We start from the raw sequence: 23,343 nt of genomic DNA on the forward strand, positions 1-23,343 counted from the left end.
AAATACTACACACGCATATTTTGAATTGAAATAAGTTGTCAGGGTGCAGCAGAGAATAACAGAAATAGAATTGCTTGGATGTGCTGACCTAGATCCAAGCTGCTACTGGTAACGTACTATATCTCCTTGAATAAGTCACTTCACCTCTCTGGGCCTGTGCTGCTTCTTCAGTAAAATAATCCTTGTAGCTAAGATTTGTTGAGCGCTCACTATGCACACTGCCATAAGCCCCTATATGTGTATTTCTCATCATAGCTCTATGAGTTACGTACCTGCCATCTCCATTTTATGCATGAGAAAATAGGCATGGAGAAGTTAAGTGGTTTGCCTAAAGTCACGCAGCAAATTTGTGGAGAGCTGGGCTTGAACTCAGGCATCTGGGCTTTTACTCTCTCCAGTGGAATGCCTGGGCTGTGGGATGAGATGACTTCGCAGGCCTCTCCCAGCTCCAGTGTTGAGAGAGAGAGAGAGAGGAGTGGTGCAGGGAGGTAGTCGGGATGATTATGCTACTGGCCAAGTTCAAGAAAGTCAATTGTGGAACAAGGTGCAGCTGATTATTACAGAGAGCAAAGTTCTTAACTAGAGGACTTCCTCCTGGAATGTGGAGAGTCCACACGGGCACTAGCAGAGCATAATGAAAGACCAGGAATTGTCTGCTGTTCAATCAGTGCTCCATCACTCAGAGGCAGGGCTGCAAGGGCTCCTGGTGTGTCCCCTTCGCCTTCAGGGCCTCCCTGTACAGCCACCCACAGGACAGTGCACCAGGGTCAGGCAGGGAAGTAAATAAAAAAAGGAATCTGATAATTCCTGACAGTGAGAAGCAGCTGATGCTTTTAATGGGGGAGGAAGACTGGGAATCTCGCTTGATGATGACCTAGGACTTCAGTCAGCAGGACACTGGCCCCTTTCCTCCCCCTCCCAGGCTGAAACCTTGTTTTGCCTTATGTCCATGGTAACCAAGTCTCCTTTTTGGTGAGGAGAAATGGGCTTCAGTAAACAGATCTATTTGTGTGATCCTGTTACTCATTTGAAGCAATGTCCCTCCTTTTTTCCACTGTGGTCTGTGTGTCTGAGTCAGAGAGAGCCTACAACAGGGTTCTTTGAATTGATGGCTCACTCCCAGCCACTCTTGACTGACTGCCAGCTTAGCAGGGCGTAGCTTACCAACAAATCTTTTTTTTTTTTTAAAGCCAGACTGATTCATAGAAACTCCTTTAAAACACGGTGAAAAGAAACCGCCCATTACACACCCCAGTACACCAGCAGAGGAAACTTATAACCTCGGGAGGCAGGTCCTTCCCCTCAGTGCGGTCGCATACTTCCAGAAGAGCGGACCAGGGCTGCTGCCAGCACCTGCCACTCAGAGCGCCTCTGTCGCTGGGACCCTTCAGGTAGGACAGCTCCCAACGCCGTGGGGACTCTCAGCAAAACTTCTCCTTCCTTTCCACGGCTCTGCTTCTTCTGACCTCATCTTAGCTTTGCTTTTTATTTTTTTCCTTTGCTATTTTTCTATGATCCTCTAAGAACCAAGTCCTTGAAACTTTTGGCTCAAAGTGGATACAGAGACAACTTTTTCTAGAAAGTTCAGAAAAGTGTATTTTGAGGACGGAGTCTGGGGAAATCAGTGGGATGGGGCTAAAATCGTGCCTGGCAGTGACCGGGTTCTTGTTCTAGGATGTGGAGGGAGCAGGGACTTTGAAACAAACTGGGATAGGATCCTGTTTATGGAGGAAACACCACACACCTTGGAAATGACATCGGGAACTGGCCAGATGTTTTTCACCTCCTCCGTTTTGATTCCGATTGCTTCAGGACTTGAATTGTTTCTCTGCTCGCTGGTTGTTGGTTGGGATTTTTTGGGTGGTGGTGGATAGATAACTGGTTTTCAGTTTATTTTTGACATTGCTTTTCCTGCCTGTTTGCTTCTCTATTCACTTCTGTTTAAATTTAAGTATTTTTTTCTCCTCACAGGATGGGAAGAGGGGGATTGGTTTGTTTAAAGAAAACCATTGGCCGGGCACGGTGGCTCATGCCTGTAATCCTAGCACTTTGGGAGGCTGAGGCGGGCGGATCACCTGAGGTCAGGAGTTCAAGACAAGCCTGGCCAACATGGTGAAACCCTGTCTCTACTAAAATACAAAAAGTAGCCAGGCATGATGGCAGGTGCCTGTAATTCCAGCTACTTGGTAGGCTGAGACGGGAGAATTGCTTGAATCCGGGAGACGATGGTTGCAGTGAACTGAGATTGCGCCACTACACTCCAGCCTGGGCAGCTGAGTGAGACTTCGTCTCAAAAAAAAAAAAAAAAAAAGAAAAAAGAAAAAGAAAAAAATGAAAAAAGAAAACGTTAGAGAGAGAAAGAGAGGGAGGCAAATGGTGTTTTAAATGAAACGTGGGAGGGGTTCACTTGGTCGAAGCAGGAGCTGATGAGGATTCCAGATGCCTTCTCTTGGCCAGATGTGGAGGGCGGGGGAGGCAAAAGGGAAGCTGGGTTTGGAGAAGAGGGTGGGGCAGGAGAACTTCATCTGTGCCTGTTAAAAATTGTTGAGTGGCTTTGTGCTTTCACCCCAGAAAGAGCTGCCTTTCAGTGCTGAGTGAAAAGATGGCATACCAGAAACGATAAAAGAACTTTTAAAAGAAAGTGGATGTGGAATTTCTTTGCATGGAAGGCAGTGATTGTTTTGAAATGCTTATCTTTTCTCTCGTTCCCGAAATGTGATTGTATAAATGCAAACACTCATGCTAATCATGAAATCTGGAGGAATGAAGAAGGGTGCTTTTTCTTTTTTTTCTTTTTTTCGGTTAGCATTTTGGGTGAGTGTCTACTGAGGTGTGGCCCATTTCAGCATAGACACTGGTATATTTTTTCCCCAAGTAAACAAGATGAGAATGACAGGATTCAGCTTGTCTGACAAAGTTAGGCTTTTCCTTTAGAAAGGCAGTACGTTGGGAGAGAAGTTAGATGTAATCAACCCTGTGTTGAGCAGGCAATGCTCCTTGTAAAACTGCCCCAAGGGGGATGATTGAGTAGGCATCAGGGCAACTTTTCAAGATGAAGGGAACTCCTACATTTGCTTCACATGTTTATTATTTCCACATTACATGGATGTGGATTAGCCATTATTAAATCAGTAGTGTTAATATCCTGTGAAAATTATACAAATCTTTTAGTTCTGTGCAGGTTAAAACTAATAACCAGTCAACACACGGAAAGCCCTGACAATGTTGGGAGTGTAAACCATCATGAATTGCATTATTTGTGGCAACGTTTCACATGATACTGTAGGTTTATAAAGGAGAAAATATGCTACATGTTACTTCCTGGAGTTTGAAGACAATTTAGAAAAATGCCGTTCTGATTCCTGCTCTCTGCTCTTCCTCCAAGAAGTAGTGAAAGAGTCCCTTAGCTGTGAGAGTTTTTCTGGATTTCAGCTTTGACAATCCCGAAATGTGAGGGTTATTTTTCCCCCCAACTCTGCCCGCTGCCTCCCACCCTCAGGGGCAGATTCAATTCCACCCAGATCCGAAGAATGGGGCGGGGGCGGGGGCTGCAGGACATCCTGTCTGGCGCCCTGGTCAGAGGGCCCCCCACATTTACATTGTTTGTGGGTACTAAACTGTCTTGGGAGTTGGCAAAAGGCCATCAAGAACCAACTTGGAGCAAATCACATCCTTAGAATCTGGCTATCTCCCAGGACTGCTGGGCAGACCGCTGGGGAAAGGAAAGACATCCCTTCTGTGGAGAGTGGAAAGGACTCACTGCGCCTTCCTCAGCCCTTCCTGCTTCCTCCAGAGACCAGATTAGGCCCATCAAGTTCCCAGCCTTGTCAGTGGGCTTCATGGAGACCCCTCACCCGGGAATGCAGACCCTCTTGGCTTGCTCTGGGTGGCTCTAGGGATTTCAGGTAGTGCCAGACCCACAGGGACTACTGGAGAGAGACACGTTGAAGACTGGGGAAAACTTGTGGATGAGGCAAGACTGCTTTTCTGTAGACTCTATGGAGCCTGGTGGGGCACATAACTGAAACGTGGACACAGGAAAGGGCAGGAGGCAAGTCAGTTCCATTTCATCCTTCATTTCGTTCACAGAATTCTAAATTTGGGAGGGATCTTGGATCTCATTCATTCTCCTACTGTATGCAGAAATCTAATTTTTACACCATCTTGAACAGATGGCCATCCTACAGATCTTAAAATTTCCAGATGCGGGGAGCTCAGAACCTCAGTGTGTACCTCCACACTCGTTCCCCTTAGCAGGCCAGCTCGAATTTTATTAAAGTTCCTTAAATCAAGCAAAATCAACTTCCTTATAACTTCCTGATTCTGCTGGCCTGAAACAACTCAGAAAATATCTATTCTGGTTTTGTTGTTGCTCCACCCAGTGATTCTTATCCTCTAAACACTTAACGCCTATTTAATATTTAATGAATACAACTTGATGGATCTACATTGCATTATCTTTTCTTCTTCTTCTTCTTTTTTTTTTTTTGCCTAAGGCTCAGAAGGGCAGGAAGCATTTTTGAAGTTTGGAATTATGCACATAGTCAATCATACTCACGGGGTTTTTGATTTGGAGGTATTTAATTTTCTAAATGCATGAATATGGTTCCTTCTTTAACCTCCCACATGTATGTACATAGCTGCCTAACACAAAAGCTCAGGCCTATTTGGGACTCTCAGATGTACACACTCGGAGGGACTCACCCAGTGTTGCTACCTACTAGGTCATGGTTAGATCAATCCAATACCAGGACACAGGCTTCTAGCTAGGCCTTTTGGGGATTGTCCCATAATTTGGTCCATAGTTCATGTAGCCCACACCTATACATTGTCACCACCCATCATAGTAATTACGGGAACAGGCTGCCCATCAAATGTAGCCTCCTTGTAATTGCTGGCCAGCGATCTGGGTATCAGCCCCTTGAGAAGAGCTCCTAACCCTTAACCAGTGTAGAACGGGAATTTTCTCACCATAAGCTGCCCTTTTCTAATACTCTTCCCAGATCCGCCCAGTTGATCTTGAATTTCTGGACTGCACTTGCTATTCAGTAATCAAGGAAGCCCAAATATGGTTCCAGTTAGGGGTTTACTTGAATCTTCAGCACCCAGCCCCGACATACACACGTCCTGAGACTGCTCTTTGCAACACTTCAGTCCCTGGTGTCCTGCCTGGGTAAAATCATTTCCTTCAATTTACCTGGGAGATTCACTGATACTGAAGCAGAAAGATGAAAGCACAAACACCTGTGGTGATTGCTGCTTCTCTCTTCCTTTTTAACAAAATGTTTGGGTCAAGGTTTTCTTTTGTGTTGTGGAGATGGCATTTCCCTGGAACTGCAATGGAATCCTCTGCTGTTGGTGCGCTTGGCCTTATGTGGCTGTGACAGTTTTTCTATTTGCTGAGCCTGTTTCATGAATTGTTTCTTCAAACCGGGTAGTTAAACTAGAGAGCCCTTTCAGCACAGGTTGAAAGTGTGGCAAGAATCCTGGAGCAGATAGATGTAAGACAGCTGACTAGGAAGACAGAGGGGCAGTGGTGTTATCTTGACGCTGCCATGTAACCACAGGCGAGGCACTTGTCTTGCTTTCGGAAGTTGAACTTGGTGGTTCTTTCAGACCCCTTATGGCTCTGAGATTCTAAGATTCACCCAGGCGTGGTAATCCCAGCTACTTGGGAGACTGAGGTGGGAGGATCACTTGAACCTAGGAGTTTGAGACCAGTCTGGGCAACATAGTGAGACCCTGTCTCTAAAAGAAGAATTTTAAAAAGCAGGGCGTGGTAGTGCATGCCTGTAGTCCCAGCTACTTGGGAAGCTGAGGCAGGAGGATTGATTGAGCCCCAGGGCTTTGAGGCTATAGTCAGCTATGATTGTACCATTGCACTCCAGCCTGAGCAATGAAACAAGACCCTGTCTCAAAAAAAACAAAAACAATACAAACCAACAAACAAAAACACCAAAAAACGAAAAACAAAAAAATTAAGATCCTACCATTTCTATTTTGAGAAATCCCTTGCGCTGATGCTAGCAGCTGGTTTAATCCTTAAAAATTGATAGAAAAGTGAAACAGGGCAACGCGTGGCATTGAAAAGGGCATTTTGCAGAGGATTCTCGTCTCCTGGGTGCCTTGAGGACCCACGGAGCCTCCTCTGCCCCATCCACTCACAGATTCTTTAGGTATGGTGTTCCCCGGACTTACCCTCAGCCATGAGCATTCACTCGGCACTAGGAATAAAAGAAAGAGGTTTGAGTAATTAAACGTAAAGGGTGCCAGCTCAGATGAGGAGGGCAGGCTGAGTCTGCGAAGACATTGACAACAGCAAAGCATTCACCAGGAACAGAATCAGGCTCAGGGAGAAACTGAGCTGGCTCTGGGAAAGAAACTCCACCCTCTTTTTGAGGAGGGAGACCCTGCAGCATGAAGGTGTGGTGTACAGGTGTGGACAGGAGCCAATGAGGAACAGTTTGAGAGGAGGAAGAGGAAGGTGCAACTAGGACAGGAGGGAGGGAGGGCAAGTGGGATGCTGTTTCCCAGGCCTGTGTGTTGAGGGAGGAGGCAGGCAGAAAGACCTAGAAGCGGGAGAAAAAGCTAAGTGGATAGAGAAAGACAGAAAGGGGGCAAAAGAGCAAGGGAGAAGTGATGAGGCTGTCTCCCCTTCCATCCTTCCGCTCTTGTTTGGGGACCACCCACCCTCAATGTTACAAGGCAGTCCTTCGGTCAAAATTCGATTCTTTGTCCCCTGTGAAGAATCTTTTGTCGCACTGGCTACCTCTTGTTTTTTCAGGATGGTTGACACCTCTTTGGTATCATTTTAGTTTCCATTACGTGTGCCCACCAGGCTGGAACCTCTTCAATGTTTCTCCTCTTCCAGGTCAGATCAGAGCTGAGAGCAAAACGGGGTCCTTGATCCTTAGACTTCTCATTTCAAAGAATCAAAGACCCTTCCCCAGGATGCTGGAGAAGGGGAGTTGGAGAGAGGTTTGCAACCATGAAACAACTAGTTTGGGGCAAGGCAGTGTGTTCACATTGATCTCAGAGAAAGCTCTGAAGCTGAGACCTGGAGCTTCCCTTTGCTGAAAGATAGTCTCCATGTCTGGGTGGGGTGGGGACTCCTGTGCTGAGGGTTAGAAGGTTGCTCGGAGTTTGCAGGGGGATTTTGTTCGGGCCTGTTGTGGTCAGGCAGGCTGGCTCTGCTGGGTGGGACTTCTCAGCAGAACGACAGGGAGAAGCAGTGGCCTCTGAAGACCCTGTGTTTTTATAATTGGCACAGTTTTAAGGGGTATATGCTGACTCTCTGATTAACTCAGAGAGGGTAGGAGGAAAAGAGAGAACAGTAGATCTGGTAGAAGTTCTAGAACTTCCACCAAACCCTAAGCCAAGAGACAGGAGAGAGAAAATCATGCCAGGTGGAAGAGCCCTGCCTGGAAGGTGCGAAATGGCTTCAGTTCTGATTCGATTCCATTTCTCCTTTGGGGACGTGCGTTTCCTTCTTATCAAGGGGTTGGACTGAATGACCTCAATGCCTCTCAACCTCTAAAGAACGAATTGAAATGAAGCCCTGAGCCCACCTGATGGGTCGGGGGTGTCTCTAGGCGAGGGGCCTCCCCTCCCAGCTTGCCGCCTTCCAGGAGGCTGCAGCTTTGCTGGTTGAAGCATGTTGCCGCCATCTACTGTTGGTCCCACCCAAGAGCCGCTGGGGCTGGGCCACACCTAGGTTTTCTTCCCAAACCCCTAGTTATTATCTTGGCAACCTCTCCCTTGAAGACATTCTGGCTGCCAGAACACTCGTTTGTCAAAAGCAGAAGGCAACTCACGCTTCCGTCCTCGCCCAGGGAACATCGCCTGATCCCTTGACCAGCTGCAGTCTGGGGGAGTGGGCTGGGCCCCAGCGTCAAAGCCCAGGTCTGGCCTCAGTCTTTGCAGATGTTGCCCAGATCCACCCCTCCCCTGGACACAAAAGAGGACAAGCGGAAATAAGAGAGAGAGGTTATTCTCCTTGAGAGCATTTGCAAAAACAATATTCATGCCGCTTGTTTGCTTTTAGCATAATTGTTGGCCCTCAGCCTCTGCCAGAGAAGCATAAAGCCCATTTCCCCGGCCCGAGCCTCTCATTTTACACAGAGGAAGAGACCAACCAACCAGGAACTGTGTGGCCCCCGCTCTGTGCCTGGCACAGGCCTTCAGCCCTCATGCTAATCCTGTGAGGTCTACAGGTCACAGTTCAGATGTGGTGGAGCCAGGATTGGAGCTGAGAAGCCCTGCTCTGTGCTACTTAGAACTCTGTGCCTGTAGGAGCCACTGACCAGAGAGGTTATGTGATTTTTCCAAAGTCAGAAGTTGGTCAGAGGCAGATTTATTATAAGAATCGGGTTCTCCAATAGGTTCTCTCTCTCTCATACAGTGTGCTTGCCCCACTCCTAACCCACACCTTGGCTCCTCACCCCTGACTATGTGAGACTCTGTGCTAGTCTACACAGCACCAGACCAACACGACTTGCTGTATAATAACCCCCATTTATAATAGCCTGCATTTGGGAGATGAAAAAAATAATTGTTTTCCCTGCAGCATGTAGGTCCCTATTACTTTTGCTGCTTGATTGACGATATTTCTCCTGGTTGTAAAAACTGCCCTGTATTTTCCAACATCAAGTCCTACCTGAGGTTCCTTCCTTCCACACCAAACATGAGCTATGCAGAGGCCGGAGGAAATGGCCCCTGAGAATCCTTTTTCTCCCCATGTTTCCCACGGAGAAATTAATACCCTGCTTTCCCACCCCTGCATAAAAACAATATTGAGAATGGAAAAGTACACTTGATATAAAACAACAATAACAATGGCCAGAGAGGCTCATCCAAGGTCTCATCCACTCAGCCTGCCTTTAATCCCAGTCTTTTCCTCCTCCAGACACATCCTCTCCGGCTGCCCCCAGAAGGGAGTGCTTCCTTTTCTGCTTTTGTGTTACATGCGCATCCATTTTGCCAACCAAATGATCCTTCATGGGAAACAAACACATCAAAACCAAACCAACAAAAGCAAAATGCTCCCGACTTGCGCAGAGGACAGAAAGGCTTTCGTGCCACCCTGCGTGGTGTCTTAGGAAGGAGAGGCAGCTGTGGAGTTTCAGGTGTCACACTGAGGAAGGTGGTGTGGGGTCATCTGACTCATGGGGGTCAGTTGACCAGAAGCGGCTACGCCTCTCCCTCTCCTCATGCTTTGGAGGAAGCTCCACGTCTTTGGTCAGATGCTGTGAGAAAGCTTTCTCCAAAGTTTACAGTTATCCAGAAAGAGATCAGAATTTCACTGTCAGAAAAACACTGGCCAACAAAAAGACAGGGAGTGTCTAGCAGTAATCTCAGGACTGTGTTATGACTTGACTGAGATTTTGAGATCTAAGGTGAAGGCCTCTGGTGAATCTTCTGATAACCTGGTAGTTCTGCTGTGAAGACAACCATGCTAGAAAGAGGAAGAATTAGTCTAGTCGGGTAATCTCACCAGCAGAATTAAAAGTCATGGTGGTCGTTGCAAAGAGCACACTCGGACGTATTGTCAGAAAAATCTTTCTAATCGGGGAAGGGATCCTGGTAGGTAGTGAGCTCTCCATGACTGGAGGAGGTTAAGCATGATTCAGATAGTTCTTTGGTCAGATTTGTACATGACTTTCTTGAATTGAAAAGGAATTTTAAACACCTCCCTTTTCAGTCCTGAGATTCTATAATTCAAAGAAGTAGAGAGAAAGATTAAATCTGCAGACAAACTAGTGTTTAGAAATTTAAGACATTTTCTTTGCCTTCACTTATTTCCTCTTGAACAAAAGGCAACACACACATATATACCCTTGTATATTCAAATGCACTCAGGAAACAGTCACATATTTACATAGGTATTTATATAGAAATATATAACAAAGTTTGCATACAATAAGATGCTCAATACATAGTTGTAGTAAAGTATTAAACAATTTCTGAAAAATAATAAAGGACTAAAGTCTATGTATGTTAAAAAAAAAAGGAAATATTTTCCCTCTATAATTCTGTGTTTATTATGAAGTCTTCAGTCATTTTGACATTGATTATTTTTCCATGGGGAAGAAAATATGGCCATCCTTAATTCATTTATTTGTTCATTGAACAGATATTTATTTGGTACCTGTCACAGGCAAGACTCTCCCTTCAGGGACTTAAAGTCTTAGGGCTGTCATCAGTGGTTTTAATAAAAAGCTATGTGAGGGCAATAGAAGAAGAGAGAAAAGAAAACTGCTCCTAACCTATGGATCTGGGAAGGCTTTTTAGAAGAGGTAGGATTTTAGCTTGGTTGAAAAGAATTTGATACACTGTCACTGAAAGAAGAATACAAAAGCAGGGCTTTTATTTTTGGAAATCCAAGTCCTGGGATTGCAAGGGCTGGCTTGAGGTGCGTGGAGCCTCTTTCCTGCTGATTGGTGGTGGTTAGAGGTCGGGGTTTGGAGGTTCTTGAGCAGGGGAGTGCCATGGTCAGATAACCCAGTAGCAGGGTAGAAGGATATGTTAGAGGAGAGGTGTTCAGAGACAGGGTCATGGGTGAGGCTGACGCCATGGTCAGGCTAGGACCTGAACTGGACAGTAGCAATGGGAATAGAACATAAGGAAGCATGTGAGATAAGTAATGGAGGTAGAAACTCAGGGTAGGACTGTGATGTTTTGGGCAACAAAAGTGGAATGAGGGGAAGGGAAGATAGGACATTTGGCAGTGGTCATTACTGCTCTTTTCTCCCCAGAAAAAACCTGGCCTTTCTTAAGCTGCCAGGGAAATGCCAGCCAGATCCATCCCCTGCTTCTCAGAAAGCTCTCTCGTGCCTTTTGTAGAGAAGGTCTCCATGATGCCTTTCATTCTGGGAGAATCTCACCCACTCTCAAATGAATCATGGAAATTTGAGCCCTGAGGGCCTCCCCCAGTGTTTGCATCGTCTTCAGCTCCTGATTTCTGAGCATGCTCCCCTCCCACCCCTCAGCTAAGGCTAATTCTTCAGTGACTCAAGCCCCAGGATTTTGACCACTTCCTTCACTGGAGAAGTGGGTTTTTCGTTGCTCTATTCTATTGTGTTGCTCCCAGTTATTGTGTTTTAGGCCACTCTTAAAGAATTGCTGCTGCCCCCAGGCCCCATGGCAGTTCAATGAACCCACAGACTTCTGGACAGGAAGAAATTATCTGACTCCTAGGTTAGCAATCAGGGAACCAAATTATGCACCTCTAAACTTCCCTTCTGGTCCTTAGAAGTCAATTCTTCTCAAAGTCTCTGCAGATTTAGTTACCCACCAGAAAAGGAAAGGCTCCCATGGGGGCCTGAGTAATTTCTCACTGGTCAGAGAATCCTCAAAGTGTTAGGCTGCCTGAACAAAGGCAACAAGGCAATGCATGGCAGTCTCAGGGCTGTGTTCCTTTGATTCTTTCATTTGTGTGTGTGTGTGTGTGTGTGTGGTGTGTAAGAGGGAGGCAAGAAGCCAATAAAGATTTAAATGGATGGAGATAACTTGAGAGGTTTGGTTATCCCTCTTTCCCTTCCCTCATGTCTCATATTAGTTAGTCCTTTAGAGCTATAGTCACGAGCAATTTTAATCCTCAGGGTTCTATTTTATTTTATTTTGAGACGGAGTCTTGCTCTGTTGCCCAGGCTGGAGTGCAATGGAGCGATCTTGGCTTTTTGCAACCTCCGCCTCCCTGGTTCAAGTGATTCTCCTGCCTCAGCCTCCCCAGTAGCTGGGACTACAGGTGTGCGCCACCACACCCGGCTAATTTCTTGTATTTTTAATTGATACTAGGTTTCACCATGTTAGCCAGGATGATCTCGAACTCCCTCAGGGTTATTTCTACTGACTATAACTATATTAGCTATTCTGTTAGCTAAGAACTTTATCTGAATACTGAATGGTCAGTGTTTGTGAGGTTTGCATTAGAGCTAGGAGCACAAAGACACCTCTGCTGTAGTGTGGTCTGGGCAATGCAGAAGGAAAAGGAGGAACAGTGGTCAGAAACAAAAGATGGTGGTCAGAGGTAGGGAACTGCAAGCCTGTCCATTAGGGCAGAAAGAAGAACAGAAAAGGGATATCAGAGACCTGTGTGTGGCTCCGAGGTGCTGATCTCCATTTCTCTTAATAATACTTCTCTCCAGAGTCAACATACATGGGTCCTATACCTTCCTCAGTGTCCCACCCAGCCCCTAACTGCCCCTGTGCCATGTATGTTAGGTAGACGAGGCTTAAGAAGGAGATCATCCTCCACTCACAGTGGTGGGTACAGAAATGTGTTCCTGGCATCCACATAGAAGTCAGTGGATGGCCTGTTCTTTAAAAATGCAATGAACTGATAAGCTCTGCTGGCCTAGGTCTGGGAGTCTAAGCACCACAAATGAATGCTGTTATGAGCATTCCCCTACAACTTTGGAACTGCCCAGTGCACCAAATGCTCTGCAAAAAGCGGGTCTTGCTTCAAAGTATTCAGAATTGCAATGCTGTGATTCTCTGCATCTTGGTTTGCACTGCCTCACTAGGACTAGGGGTATGCTTTCCACTGGAGAGTGCCACCCATATCATTTTAGAGAGGGCTAAGGGAGAAGTCTACTATTGTTTTAGTGAAACACATTGCTAAGAAATAAGTAGTAGCCACCAATACTTCCAATGGTATAAATTCTCATAAATGGTATTTTTTTCAGTGCCTTTGTATGAAGCAAGATTCACAATGGGGCAGAGAATGAATCTCCCCACAAGCTACCTTGCAAGTAATGGGTGGGTGGAAGTTTCAGAAGCAGGGGTTCTTCTGTTTATTATACTCTGCTATTTGATAAATGCCCAGACATTTACCCATTAGGTACCACTAATGGCTTTTTCATAAAGACCTCAATGATCACCTCCTCCCAGACTGAGGGTTTCCCTGGGGGCAGGAGGTATCTAGCACAGTGTAAAGACTGGGTAACTAGGGATGATTCAGCCCAGAAACTCAAGAAGATAATTCATTCTGTTTTCACCTGTGTTGGGGGAAGTCAACTGAAAATAATGGAAGCCCCTCTAAACTGACAGTGAATGATATTAGTAAAACCTGACAAATAATGGGCCAGTGAAAAGATGGAGAAGTTGTAGCTTAAGCTAAACAGCCCCTCCTTCTGGCTGGATACAGCAGCTAAAAACAGAGAGAACTGTGTGTTTTGCACAAGACCGCTTGCTAACTCAAGACATTTTGCTTCTTTCCGTGGTGAAAAGACAGGGAGGGCACCATCACAAAAATCTAAGATGAAAGAGAGTCGCTGTTTTGCTTGATTCTCACATCCATTCTTCCAGCCTGCAATGGGCAGGGCATATGGTCAGGTGGATCCAGGGGCCAGGCACTTGCACGCACCACCAGGGCTGTGATGCATGGGCCCAGGTAGAGGTGCCGTGGGAGGGGTCATGGAGACAGAGAGTATGAGCTGGGCAGAGGAAATCAGACTTGACTTTAGGGGTTACAGAGCAACCCAAGGAGACAAAATGCTGCTGAATTCCCAACAGCCTATCAGGGAGGGAATGTTTGCTGTGACTCATTTAAGTGGCCTCACTTGGTGGATTATATTCTGTTATTGGTCCCTCCAGCCCTTCCCCCTTTTAAGAAGAGGATGTTTGTAAATTAGAAGCAACAGGAACAAGAAAGTCATTTGAAGAGCCCGAGGAGGATTAAACATAGGTATTCGTTATGTAATATTTGTAATTCCCTGCAATCAGCCTGTTCCTTTCCCCATAGGGGGCAAGGAGATCAGGATCTGGTGAGGTGTGAATCTTGGGGGGTATGAGGAAGTTGGGCTGAGAAAGTGAACTTTCTCCTGGTCTTTCCTGAGGGTGTGCTCTTAGAGGTCTCCCCCCTTAAGGGGCAAGGGTTAGACAAATGACAATTTCTAAGAGGACCGAAAGGATTTTTACACCCTGCCTCGTGAACTAGACAGCAGATATCTTATTACTTGCACTTAACATGGGGCAGCCTAGCGATTGAGTAACTGGGTTGGGTTGGCAACAGCTACCTGGCTTCACTTATGAATAATAGTAATAATAATAACCGCAGCTAAAGCAACCCCATTATTAGTAGCTGCCATGTGTCAGACACTAGGTGTTTTACGTAAACAATCTGAATTCATCCTCACATTTCCCTTTGCAATTGACATTGCGACTTCCACTTTCTAAATGAGGAAACAGATGAGCGGTCAAATAACTGGAGATGATTCTAATTCAACCTCTGTCTGATTCAAAAAACTCTTTTTACTGTGCATTTAAGTCAAGCAGAAAATTGGGGAGGTGTGCTAGAACCTGAGAAAAGCAAAAATGAATTTGAATGTGTGGGGGGATTACTAATAGCAGACACGAAAGCTCCAACCTCTCCCCTGAAGAGGCAGGATAAACGTCATAATTTTTGCATTCACAGTTAAATTGGACACATTCCTAAAAAACAGCCTGGGTTGGAAGGAAGTGGCCAGATTGGGAAGGGGCTGTTGGAGACGGTCAGGGAGAATGGTGGAAGCCATTGTCTGCCTCTCATTCCTTGCTTGCAGAGAGCAAGGCACCCTGATGTATATTAGATCATTCTAGATTTTTGGTTGCCTGATAAACAAAGTGAGAGGAGATAAAAGGCATGTGAAGTGTTGGAATTATAGTATCAGTGCTCTCTAATAAATACCTGATGTGGCATGAAAGTGCCTCAAGCACATTCAAAGCATCAATTAAATTAGGTGGAGTGAGAGAGGGCAGTGGAACAATTGCAGGATGCGCCTGGCCATCTCCTCCCTTGGTTGGGGCATCCACACATCCATTCTGTCTAGGGTGTGAATAACCTCAAGCCCTTTCCTTTTGATGTCCCTCTGAGCCTGCACTGCTTTGTGACAGTCTTAGGCATGACAAAGCTCTCCTTCTGTAGCTGACATAAATCAGAATAGCCTCCCCCATGTGTATCCTTCACACTTCCTTTATTTCCTAGGTTTTATGATCAATGGGCTCCCTTCTCTGCTGTGATTATGGCTGAAAGCTTTTGTTTATCCATGCACATTCTTAATCGATATTAGTTCCCAATCCTCCCACCCTGTGATTTATGCATTTGCCTGTCTTCTGTATTGAGTCCTGAAGGACTGGAATTTGTATAAATGTCATGTACAAGGAGAAGGCACATTTGGTGATATCTCAAGTTGCATTACTTTTAAAGCCCCCAGAACCGTCACACTGAGCTGTGGAAAATATGACTCTCTGCCCAGACCAATGGCAGGCTTCCTGCCATGAGGCACACAGAGCCCAAAGGCTCAGGTGTAGTAATACTAGTCTGAAATGCTCAGTCAGAGGGTGACCAGACCATTAAACTGTAATTAGGTTGTTATAATTATTGAAAACCAAACAGCATTATAATAATAGAATTGTGCCTCTCACATTTTATATCTCGCCCAGGATCATATTAGTAGCCTATTCGGTATATGGACATTGAGTAATAGCTGCTATTCTTCAGAAGGCATTTACTTCTATTAAAAGTGCTGGGTGAGCAATTTGATGAAAGCATGGACATTTTCCTAGTGGAAAATGGACATTTATATGACATTGTTCAGAGACCTGGAAATTATAAAGGCCTACTTCTTTGAAAATCAAAGTCCTATTTTTAACCTCTAAAACACAAACAAAATAAAATACGAACAGTTATCATAAAATGTTCTTGTTCCTTTTTTGAAATAGAATGTATTAGAGAAATGAGTATGTAAATACCCAAGAAGAAACCAAATTCTGTTTCCATGTAGGTATGTATAACTGGATGAATAGGCACTTAGGCAAATCAGAACTAGGTTACAGGGGTGTTTTCAGGAATTTATGATTAGATTGTGATGGTTTTTAGTGCAGCTCTTCCCCATGTTAGCAGATAGCCCACACGTGTGGGAAAGCTGAGTCGTCGTATTGAATCTGACAGTAACCGTTTTTGTCCCTCTCTTTTTCTTTTCAGAACTCTCTTTGCTCACGAGTTACCAAAAAAAAAAGAGCCAAGATGTTGGTATTGTTGGCTGGTATCTTTGTGGTCCACATCGCTACTGTTATTATGCTATTTGTTAGCACCATTGCCAATGTGAGTAATGTTCTTTTGTTCATTCATTCATTGAGAAATCATTCGAATATTTACATGAAGTGCACAAAAGAAGTTTAAGCCACAGCCCTTGCCCTTCATGAACTTACAGCTCAGTTGTGGGAAAACAAAATAAACACACGCTTGCTCTTCAAACAATTAAATAACAGGAGCATAAAAGTGAATGTCCACAGGAGTGATCCTGCCAGAGCTGTAGGTGGTTAAGGGCTTGGAGGATCTAGTGCAGCTTCTTCGGTCTCTAGAAGAGCCTTCCCAGCAGCAGGGGTGAGTGGAGCTTGAGGTGAACCTGGAGGAGTGGTAGATGGCTGAGGTTTCTCTTAGTGAAAGAGGGAAGGTGGAAGGATCATAGGGATGCATTCAGGTGGGAGTGCTAGCAAAGGAGCACATGTAGGAAGGACAAGCTTTGGTCAGAGGATAAGGAGGACACACACCTATGTGGCTGGAGCCGAACTTCCCCTCCTTCTGAGAAGCTTGATTAGAAGGATAGATGGGAAGAAGAGGATGCCAGACTGACGAATTCAAATTTTGAGCAAAGAGTAGCATGTGAAAGTGGAGTTTTGCAAGATTAACCCAGTGCCACTGAATTAACTAACAGACAAAACAAGAAAAAAAGATGGAGGTAGTGTCTTTTCTCTCTGAACCCTGGGCTACTCTGACCTCTAGTGGTGGCTTACAGCGCCCAATTTGCTTTTACTTGTGCTTTTCTCAGAAAAAAGCCAGCTCCTTGGACCTAAAAACCAAGGCCACCAATCACTAGGCAGGCAAACCATGGTTTCAGAATCTGTTTAGGTCCCTATCACAGTTAAAGTATAAGTGAGTTTTAAAGTTCAGATAGAAGAGCTTTGCAAACATTAGTGGGTGTGATCATAAGCAAGGCTAATTAAGAATAACTGTGATAAGACAACCCCGCCCACACGACCTCCTCATTTTGTAATTTAGCCATTCTATATGTCAACTCCTATATCTATCCAGATAAATCTGATAAGCTTCTTCAAAGTGTATTAATGAGCGCCAAAGCGCTGCGTATCTGTGAATTACCAGCCCCTAATATAAGGCTAGGCACACAGTTGTTTATTGAATGAAGAGCAAGGATTGGCGTAGGTGATGCATGTTCCCGGCCCCACCTTTCCAGTGTGTGCATTTGTGTGTGTGTAGACAGGACACTGCACTTGTTTTCTCTTCCAGAAGGATAATTCCTTTTCTTGGGCCAGGCAGGAAGGGATGGCGGCACCATGATCAGTCTGGGGGAATCCATTCAGGTCACCCTTCAGCTTTTAGTAGCCCCTACAGGAAAGCACTTGCTGTAGTATTTTACTATCAAATTACTTTGCATGTTGTGACAGTCAAGTTTGATCCTTCTGTTTAGATGAAAGTGGCTTATTAACCACTAGATTCATTGTTATTTTCCCAGTAGGTCTTATGTTTCTTAATTGTTTCCAGTTGGACATTTCACTTTTTTCCTGGTTAACCAGGGACTTAAATGAAACAATCTTGTTAGAGTATATGAACTGCACATACCTAAGCCAGTTTCCTCATCCTGGACTTCTGTTTCTCAGAACTTTAGAATTTTAAACCACTGTGGTTGAGTTACTTCCATTTTTTTTAAGTCATGAAGAATGTGGAGGCCAAAGAGGGCTAGGTGATTTCTTTCTGGGTTTCACATTCTTCTATGTCTCTTCTCTTGGCAACTTTGTGAACTTCAGTTTTAATCGGACCTTATTTCCACCCACAGATAAGCTGCATAGCCATAGTTATAGCTAAATAGAATGTCTTTATTAAAATCTGATCCCGATGCAAGCTGATTTGTTATTTTCTTTTTAAATCAGAGGGCCAGCTTTCAATCAACATTTTCTTTCCTTCTGGTTTCAGGTCTGGTTGGCTTCCAGTACGGCAGATGCATCAGTAGGTCTTTGGAAAAACTGTACCAACGGTAGCTGCAGTGACAGCCTGTCATATGCCAGTGAAGGTATATATAAAGATATTGACCCAGTGCTGACAGTAGGTGTGGTCAGGGAATGTTCAGCCCCTGGAGTGACCTCATGCCCTTGTTCTCCTCGTCCTGTGTCTACAGATGCCCTCAAGACAGTGCAGGCCTTCATGATTCTCTCTATCATCTTCTGTGTCATTGCCCTCCTGGTCTTCGTGTTCCAGCTCTTCACCATGGAGAAGGGAAACCGGTTCTTCCTCTCAGGGGCCACCACACTGGTGTGCTGTGAGTATCTCATGGGTAGACTCCAGTTTACACTTTTAAGTCCATCTTACCATGGGTGTTTCTGGCAACTTGAACAGATTAGCACATGGTTCAGTGAAACTTCCTTGTGCAATTTTCTCCTCTGGTTATTTGTTCTCTTGTGGAGAACCTTGAATTGCTGCTTAGGTTGAGAACCCTCATCTGCTTCATTGTTCAAAACCAGTGCTCCTGGGTAGCTACCAAGTGGCAGTGCATATCTGTTAGTAGCACGTGTGTACAAGACACTTCAAGAAGGCAGAAAGGTAGGAGTTCTCAGAAAGATGAAACCACTGCCACAATGCACATCATTATTGTGATTCTCATTTAATTGTTGTTCTTTCCCAATATACTCGGTTTGGTGGAAGGACATGCTCTTTTGCATCCCTGAGTAGCTTTCCTAGACCCACAAGGGCCAGACAGGACAGCTGGATGGTAGGCATGAGGTTCTGTGTTTTACATCACACTGTGGCCACACAAACCAGTGCAGACATGAGAGCTCAGACACCTCTAATTTATCAACATACCGTCGAGCTTGGCCCAGGGGACATCCATCAGAACTCCTGTTTAGAGACAAACAAGCAGAGTTCATTTTCCTATTGCTAATGAGGGAAATAGGATCTTCTTAAAATTAGTAAAACTTTTTCTCGACTTTAATGTAAGAAAACACACCGCCAAATCTCCTTTTCCCCTGCAGGGCTGTGCATTCTTGTGGGGGTGTCCATCTACACTAGTCGTTATGCGAATCATGATGGAACGCTGTATCACCACGGGTATTCCTACATCCTGGCCTGGATCTGCTTCTGCTTCAGCTTCATCATCGGCGTTCTCTATCTGGTCCTGAGAAAGAAATAAGGCCGGACGAGTTCATGGGGATCTGGGGGGTGGGGAGGAGGAAGCCGTTGAATCTGGGAGGGAAGTGGAGGTTGCTGTACAGGAAAAACCGAGATAGGGGAGGGGGGAGGGGGAAGCAAAGGGGGGAGGTCAAATCCCAAACCATTACTGAGGGGATTCTCTACTGCCAAGCCCCTGCCCTGGGGAGAAAGTAGTTGGCTAGTACTTTGATGCTCCCTTGATGGGGTCCAGAGAGCCTCCCTGCAGCCACCAGACTTGGCCTCCAGCTGTTCTCAGTGACACACACTGTCTGGGGCCCCATCAGCTGCCACAACACCAGCCCCACTTCTGGGTCATGCACTGAGGTCCACAGACCTACTGCACTGAGTTAAAATAGCGGTACAAGTTCTGGCAAGAGCAGATACTGTCTTTGTGCTGAATACGCTAAGCCTGGAAGCCATCCTGCCCTTCTGACCCAAAGCAAAACATCACATTCCAGTCTGAAGTGCCTACTGGGGGGCTTTGGCCTGTGAACCATTGTCCCTCTTTGGAACAGATATTTAGCTCTGTGGAATTCAGTGACAAAATGGGAGGAGGAGAGAGAGTTTGTAAGGTCATGCTGGTGGGTTAGGTAAACCAAGAAGGAGACCTTTTCACAATGGAAAACCTGGGGGATGGTCAGAGCCCAGTCCAGACCTCACACACGGCTGTCCCTCATGGAGACCTCATGCCATGGTCTTTGCTAGGCCTCTCGCTGAAAGCCAAGGCAGCTCTTCTGGAGTTTCTCTAAAGTCACTAGTGAACAATTCGGTGGTAAAAGTACCACACAAACTATGGGATCCAAGGGGCAGTCTTGCAACAGTGCCATGTTAGGGTTATGTTTTTAGGATTCCCCTCAGTGCAGTCAGTGTTTCTTTTAAGTATACAACAGGAGAGAGATGGACATGGCTCATTGTAGCACAATCCTATTACTCTTCCTCTAACATTTTTGAGGAAGTTTTGTCTAATTATCAATATTGAGGATCAGGGCTCCTAGGCTCAGTGGTAGCTCTGGCTTAGACACCATCTGGAGTGATCACCTCTTGGGGACCCTGCCTATCCCACTTCACGGGTGAGGCATGGCAATTCTGGAAGCTGATTAAAACACACATAAACCAAAACCAAACAACAGGCCCTTGGGTGAAAGGTGCTATATAATTGTGAAGTATTAAGCATACCATATTTCAGCCATGATAAGAACAGAGTGCCTGCATTCCCAGGAAAATAAGAACATCCCATGAGATAAATAAAAATATAGGTGATGGGAAGATCTTTTCTTTAAAATAAAAAAGCAAAAACTCTTGTGGTACCTAGTCAGATGGTAGACGAGCTGTCTGCTGCCGCAGGAGCACCTCTATACAGGACTTAGAAGTAGTATGTTATTCCTGGTTAAGCAGGCATTGCTTTGCCCTGGAGCAGCTATTTTAAGCCATCTCAGATTCTGTCTAAAGGGGTTTTTTTGGGAAGACGTTTTCTTTATCGCCCTGAGAAGATCTACCCCAGGGAGAATCTGAGACATCTTGCCTACTTTTCTTTATTAGCTTTCTCCTCATCCATTTCTTTTATACCTTTCCTTTTTGGGGAGTTGTTATGCCATGATTTCTGGTATTTATGTAAAAGGATTATTACTAATTCTATTTCTCTATGTTTATTCTAGTTAAGGAAATGTTGAGGGCAAGCCACCAAATTACCTAGGCTGAGGTTAGAGAGATTGGCCAGCAAAAACTGTGGGAAGATGAACTTTGTCATTATGATTTCATTATCACATGATTATAGAAGGCTGTCTTAGTGCAGAAACATACTTACATATCAGACATATCCAAAGGGAATACTCACATTTTGTTAAGAAGTTGAACTATGACTGGAGTAAACCATGTATTCCCTTATCTTTTACTTTTTTTCTGTGACATTTATGTCTCATGTAATTTGCATTACTCTGGTGGATTGTTCTAGTACTGTATTGGGCTTCTTCGTTAATAGATTATTTCATATACTATAATTGTAAATATTTTGATACAAATGTTTATAACTCTAGGGATATAAAAACAGATTCTGATTCCCTTCATTGTGTGAATGTTTTTTTTCTAAAAAAAATGTGGAGAAATATGGATAATTATGACATTTATCCCTCATTAAGCTGCCTATCAGTTTGATTTGGACAACTTGACGTTTATTTGAGACATTAAGCTACTTTCTGGTAATATATTAGGCATTTCTGCAATAGCTCTTTCAGGTAACTGAATATTATTAAGCATAGTTTTATCTTGCTTTGATTAAACCTCTTAGGCAAAAAATGGAACTTCATAAGCTAATACATTAGAAAGGGGTTATGATTATAAATCAGAAATGCTTGTGACATTAAGAAATGAGGCACTTGTGAAATTTCTTTGAAATAGCCAGCTCCTCTAATGTGTCTTCAAAATATAAAGTGATTCACAAAGGCATGCATCACACCTATTTGTAGCAGCCCATTCATTACATAAACCAGGGCATACCTGTGTGGGCTCTGTGAGTGAAGGGAGGCTTCACTACTTTCTGTGAGCAGTAAGGACTGGATAAAGACTGCATATCCTTGTGTCGTGTCAGCACCAATACAATAAGGAGGGTTTTAATGTGAAGCAGGCAATCTTCCAGCCCCTTCTGGTCTTGGATGAAATAGTTGCACAGAGTATTGCACCAAAAATACACAATGGAGGCTGAAAAGTTCAACATATTTTAAGTCAATTAATCAAATTGCATTGATTCTTGATGCTTTCTCAGAGGCCTACGTGATTTCTTAGATTGCTCTGATAAACTATCATAAGGGGTCCACTTCCCCTCATTTAGCTCCCCCAGGGATTTCTTTTCCCCCATGTCATACACCCAGTCCTAAATCAACCCCCAAGGCTATCCTTCCATCCCTTCTGCAGAGGGAACTTTTGTCAGACTCTGCAACAAACTCCTAGCTCTATCCAGAGTGTCCTCTGCTGCTAAGATTGGTATCTTTCTCCTCAAAAGCCTGGATGGTGAATGGGGGTGCATTAGTCAGAATTCTCCAGAGAAACAGAAAAAATAAGATTCGCATGTGTGTGCAAACATATATATATAAATAAATAAAAATATATTTATTTTAAGGAATTGACTCACATGATTTTGAAGGCAGGCAAGCCCAAAGTCTGCAAGGGGTGGGCCAGCAGAGAGCTGGTGCTACAGTGCAGGTCTGAAAGTTGCCAGAGTCCCTTTTATAGAGAAGCTTAAAAAATATTTGTTGAATTAAATGTCTTAGGTAGAGACAAATTGAATTAAAGTGGTTAAGTAAATACTCTTAGGTGAAATTTGTGCAAATTATGAGTATAAAGAGGGTGAGATACAGAAATCTCCATGACCACTCAAGAATGGGACCCAAAGGCAAATGATAACTTATTCATTCATCAAGGGATAAACTTGAGTTATCAAATGGTTAATAGATAAAGATCCCACTCTGCCTTGGATTTAGCCATCGCAGTCCCTGTGTAAAACCCCACCGGCTTTCAGGCATGGAAAAAAATTTCACAAAGGCCTTGAAAGAAGGCATATGAAGACCAAAAGGATATTGAGCAGGGTTCCATACTTGAATAAAGGAAGAAACTCCCTTCAATGTTTACTAAGAAATAGTTAGAATATAGCATATCCTGTATAGATGAAATGTCCTAGCGAAAATGTTTAAATGTATTTAAAGAAGAGCTAGATTTTGTGGGGGGAGAGAAGGGAATAGGATAGGCTGGTGGGAGGAAGAATGAAAAGAAGAAAACTTGTTGGAAATTTTGGAGTAGATTGTGAGGAGGGGTGACTCACTTTAAAGATGTATCATTTGGAGGTAGACACGATTTTCAGAGCACAAAACAGATAAGGAAAGATGCATGCTGATTGTGTGGAGCCCAAGGGAAGGAGGGTTCTTGGAGTCTTACGTGGCTTTGTTTCTGAAAGGGAGACATGTGAAGCCTACTCCTGAGGCGGGAGGCTGGAGACATGACCATCAAGACCTATAATTGATAAACAACTAGGGGCTGGGTGCTGCACCTACATGCTGGGGAAATAGAAAATGAAGCAGACATGTGTCCCATCTTCTTCCAGCTTTCAGTCTAGCTTGGAAATAAATCTCATACCTAGAGAAAATGGAGGA

The 23,343-nt window shown here is 44.5% G+C and overlaps 1 protein-coding gene across 4 annotated transcripts; it reads left to right on the forward strand.

Annotated features, from left to right (window-relative positions):
* Positions 1–677: 677 nt before the first annotated feature.
* EMP1 (epithelial membrane protein 1) lies at positions 678–21,262 on the forward strand. 4 transcript variants are annotated; one of them, XM_055358712.2, is made up of 6 exons: positions 1,196–1,391; positions 13,597–13,687; positions 15,965–16,084; positions 17,972–18,068; positions 18,174–18,314; positions 19,027–21,262. In XM_055358712.2, the coding sequence occupies exons 3-6, from the start codon at positions 16,007–16,009 to the stop codon at positions 19,182–19,184; spliced, it is 474 nt and encodes a 157-aa protein (XP_055214687.1). In that variant the 5' UTR covers positions 1,196–1,391; positions 13,597–13,687; positions 15,965–16,006; the 3' UTR covers positions 19,185–21,262. The 4 variants fall into 4 exon arrangements, with proteins under 4 accessions (XP_004052817.2, XP_063549889.1, XP_055214687.1 ...); XM_004052769.5 differs by lacking the exon at positions 13,597–13,687 and having other exon boundaries at positions 678–1,391; XM_063693820.1 differs by having other exon boundaries at positions 1,227–1,391; positions 18,174–21,262.
* Positions 21,263–23,343: the final 2,081 nt, after the last annotated feature.

This window comes from Gorilla gorilla, chromosome 10 (assembly GCF_029281585.2).
Source record: "Gorilla gorilla gorilla isolate KB3781 chromosome 10, NHGRI_mGorGor1-v2.1_pri, whole genome shotgun sequence".
Classification (NCBI taxonomy): Eukaryota; Metazoa; Chordata; class Mammalia; order Primates; family Hominidae; genus Gorilla; species Gorilla gorilla.

Excerpts from the sequence above, each read along its gene's own strand:
- EMP1 (XM_063693819.1), top strand. The coding sequence starts at position 16,007 with ATGTTGGTATTGTTGGCTGGTATCTTTGTGGTCCACATCGCTACTGTT. Across the intron at positions 16,085-17,971 it reads TTGTTAGCACCATTGCCAAT|GTCTGGTTGGCTTCCAGTAC; the intron begins GTGAGTAATGTT and ends TTCTGGTTTCAG. Across the intron at positions 18,069-18,173 it reads CCTGTCATATGCCAGTGAAG|ATGCCCTCAAGACAGTGCAG; the intron begins GTATATATAAAG and ends CTGTGTCTACAG.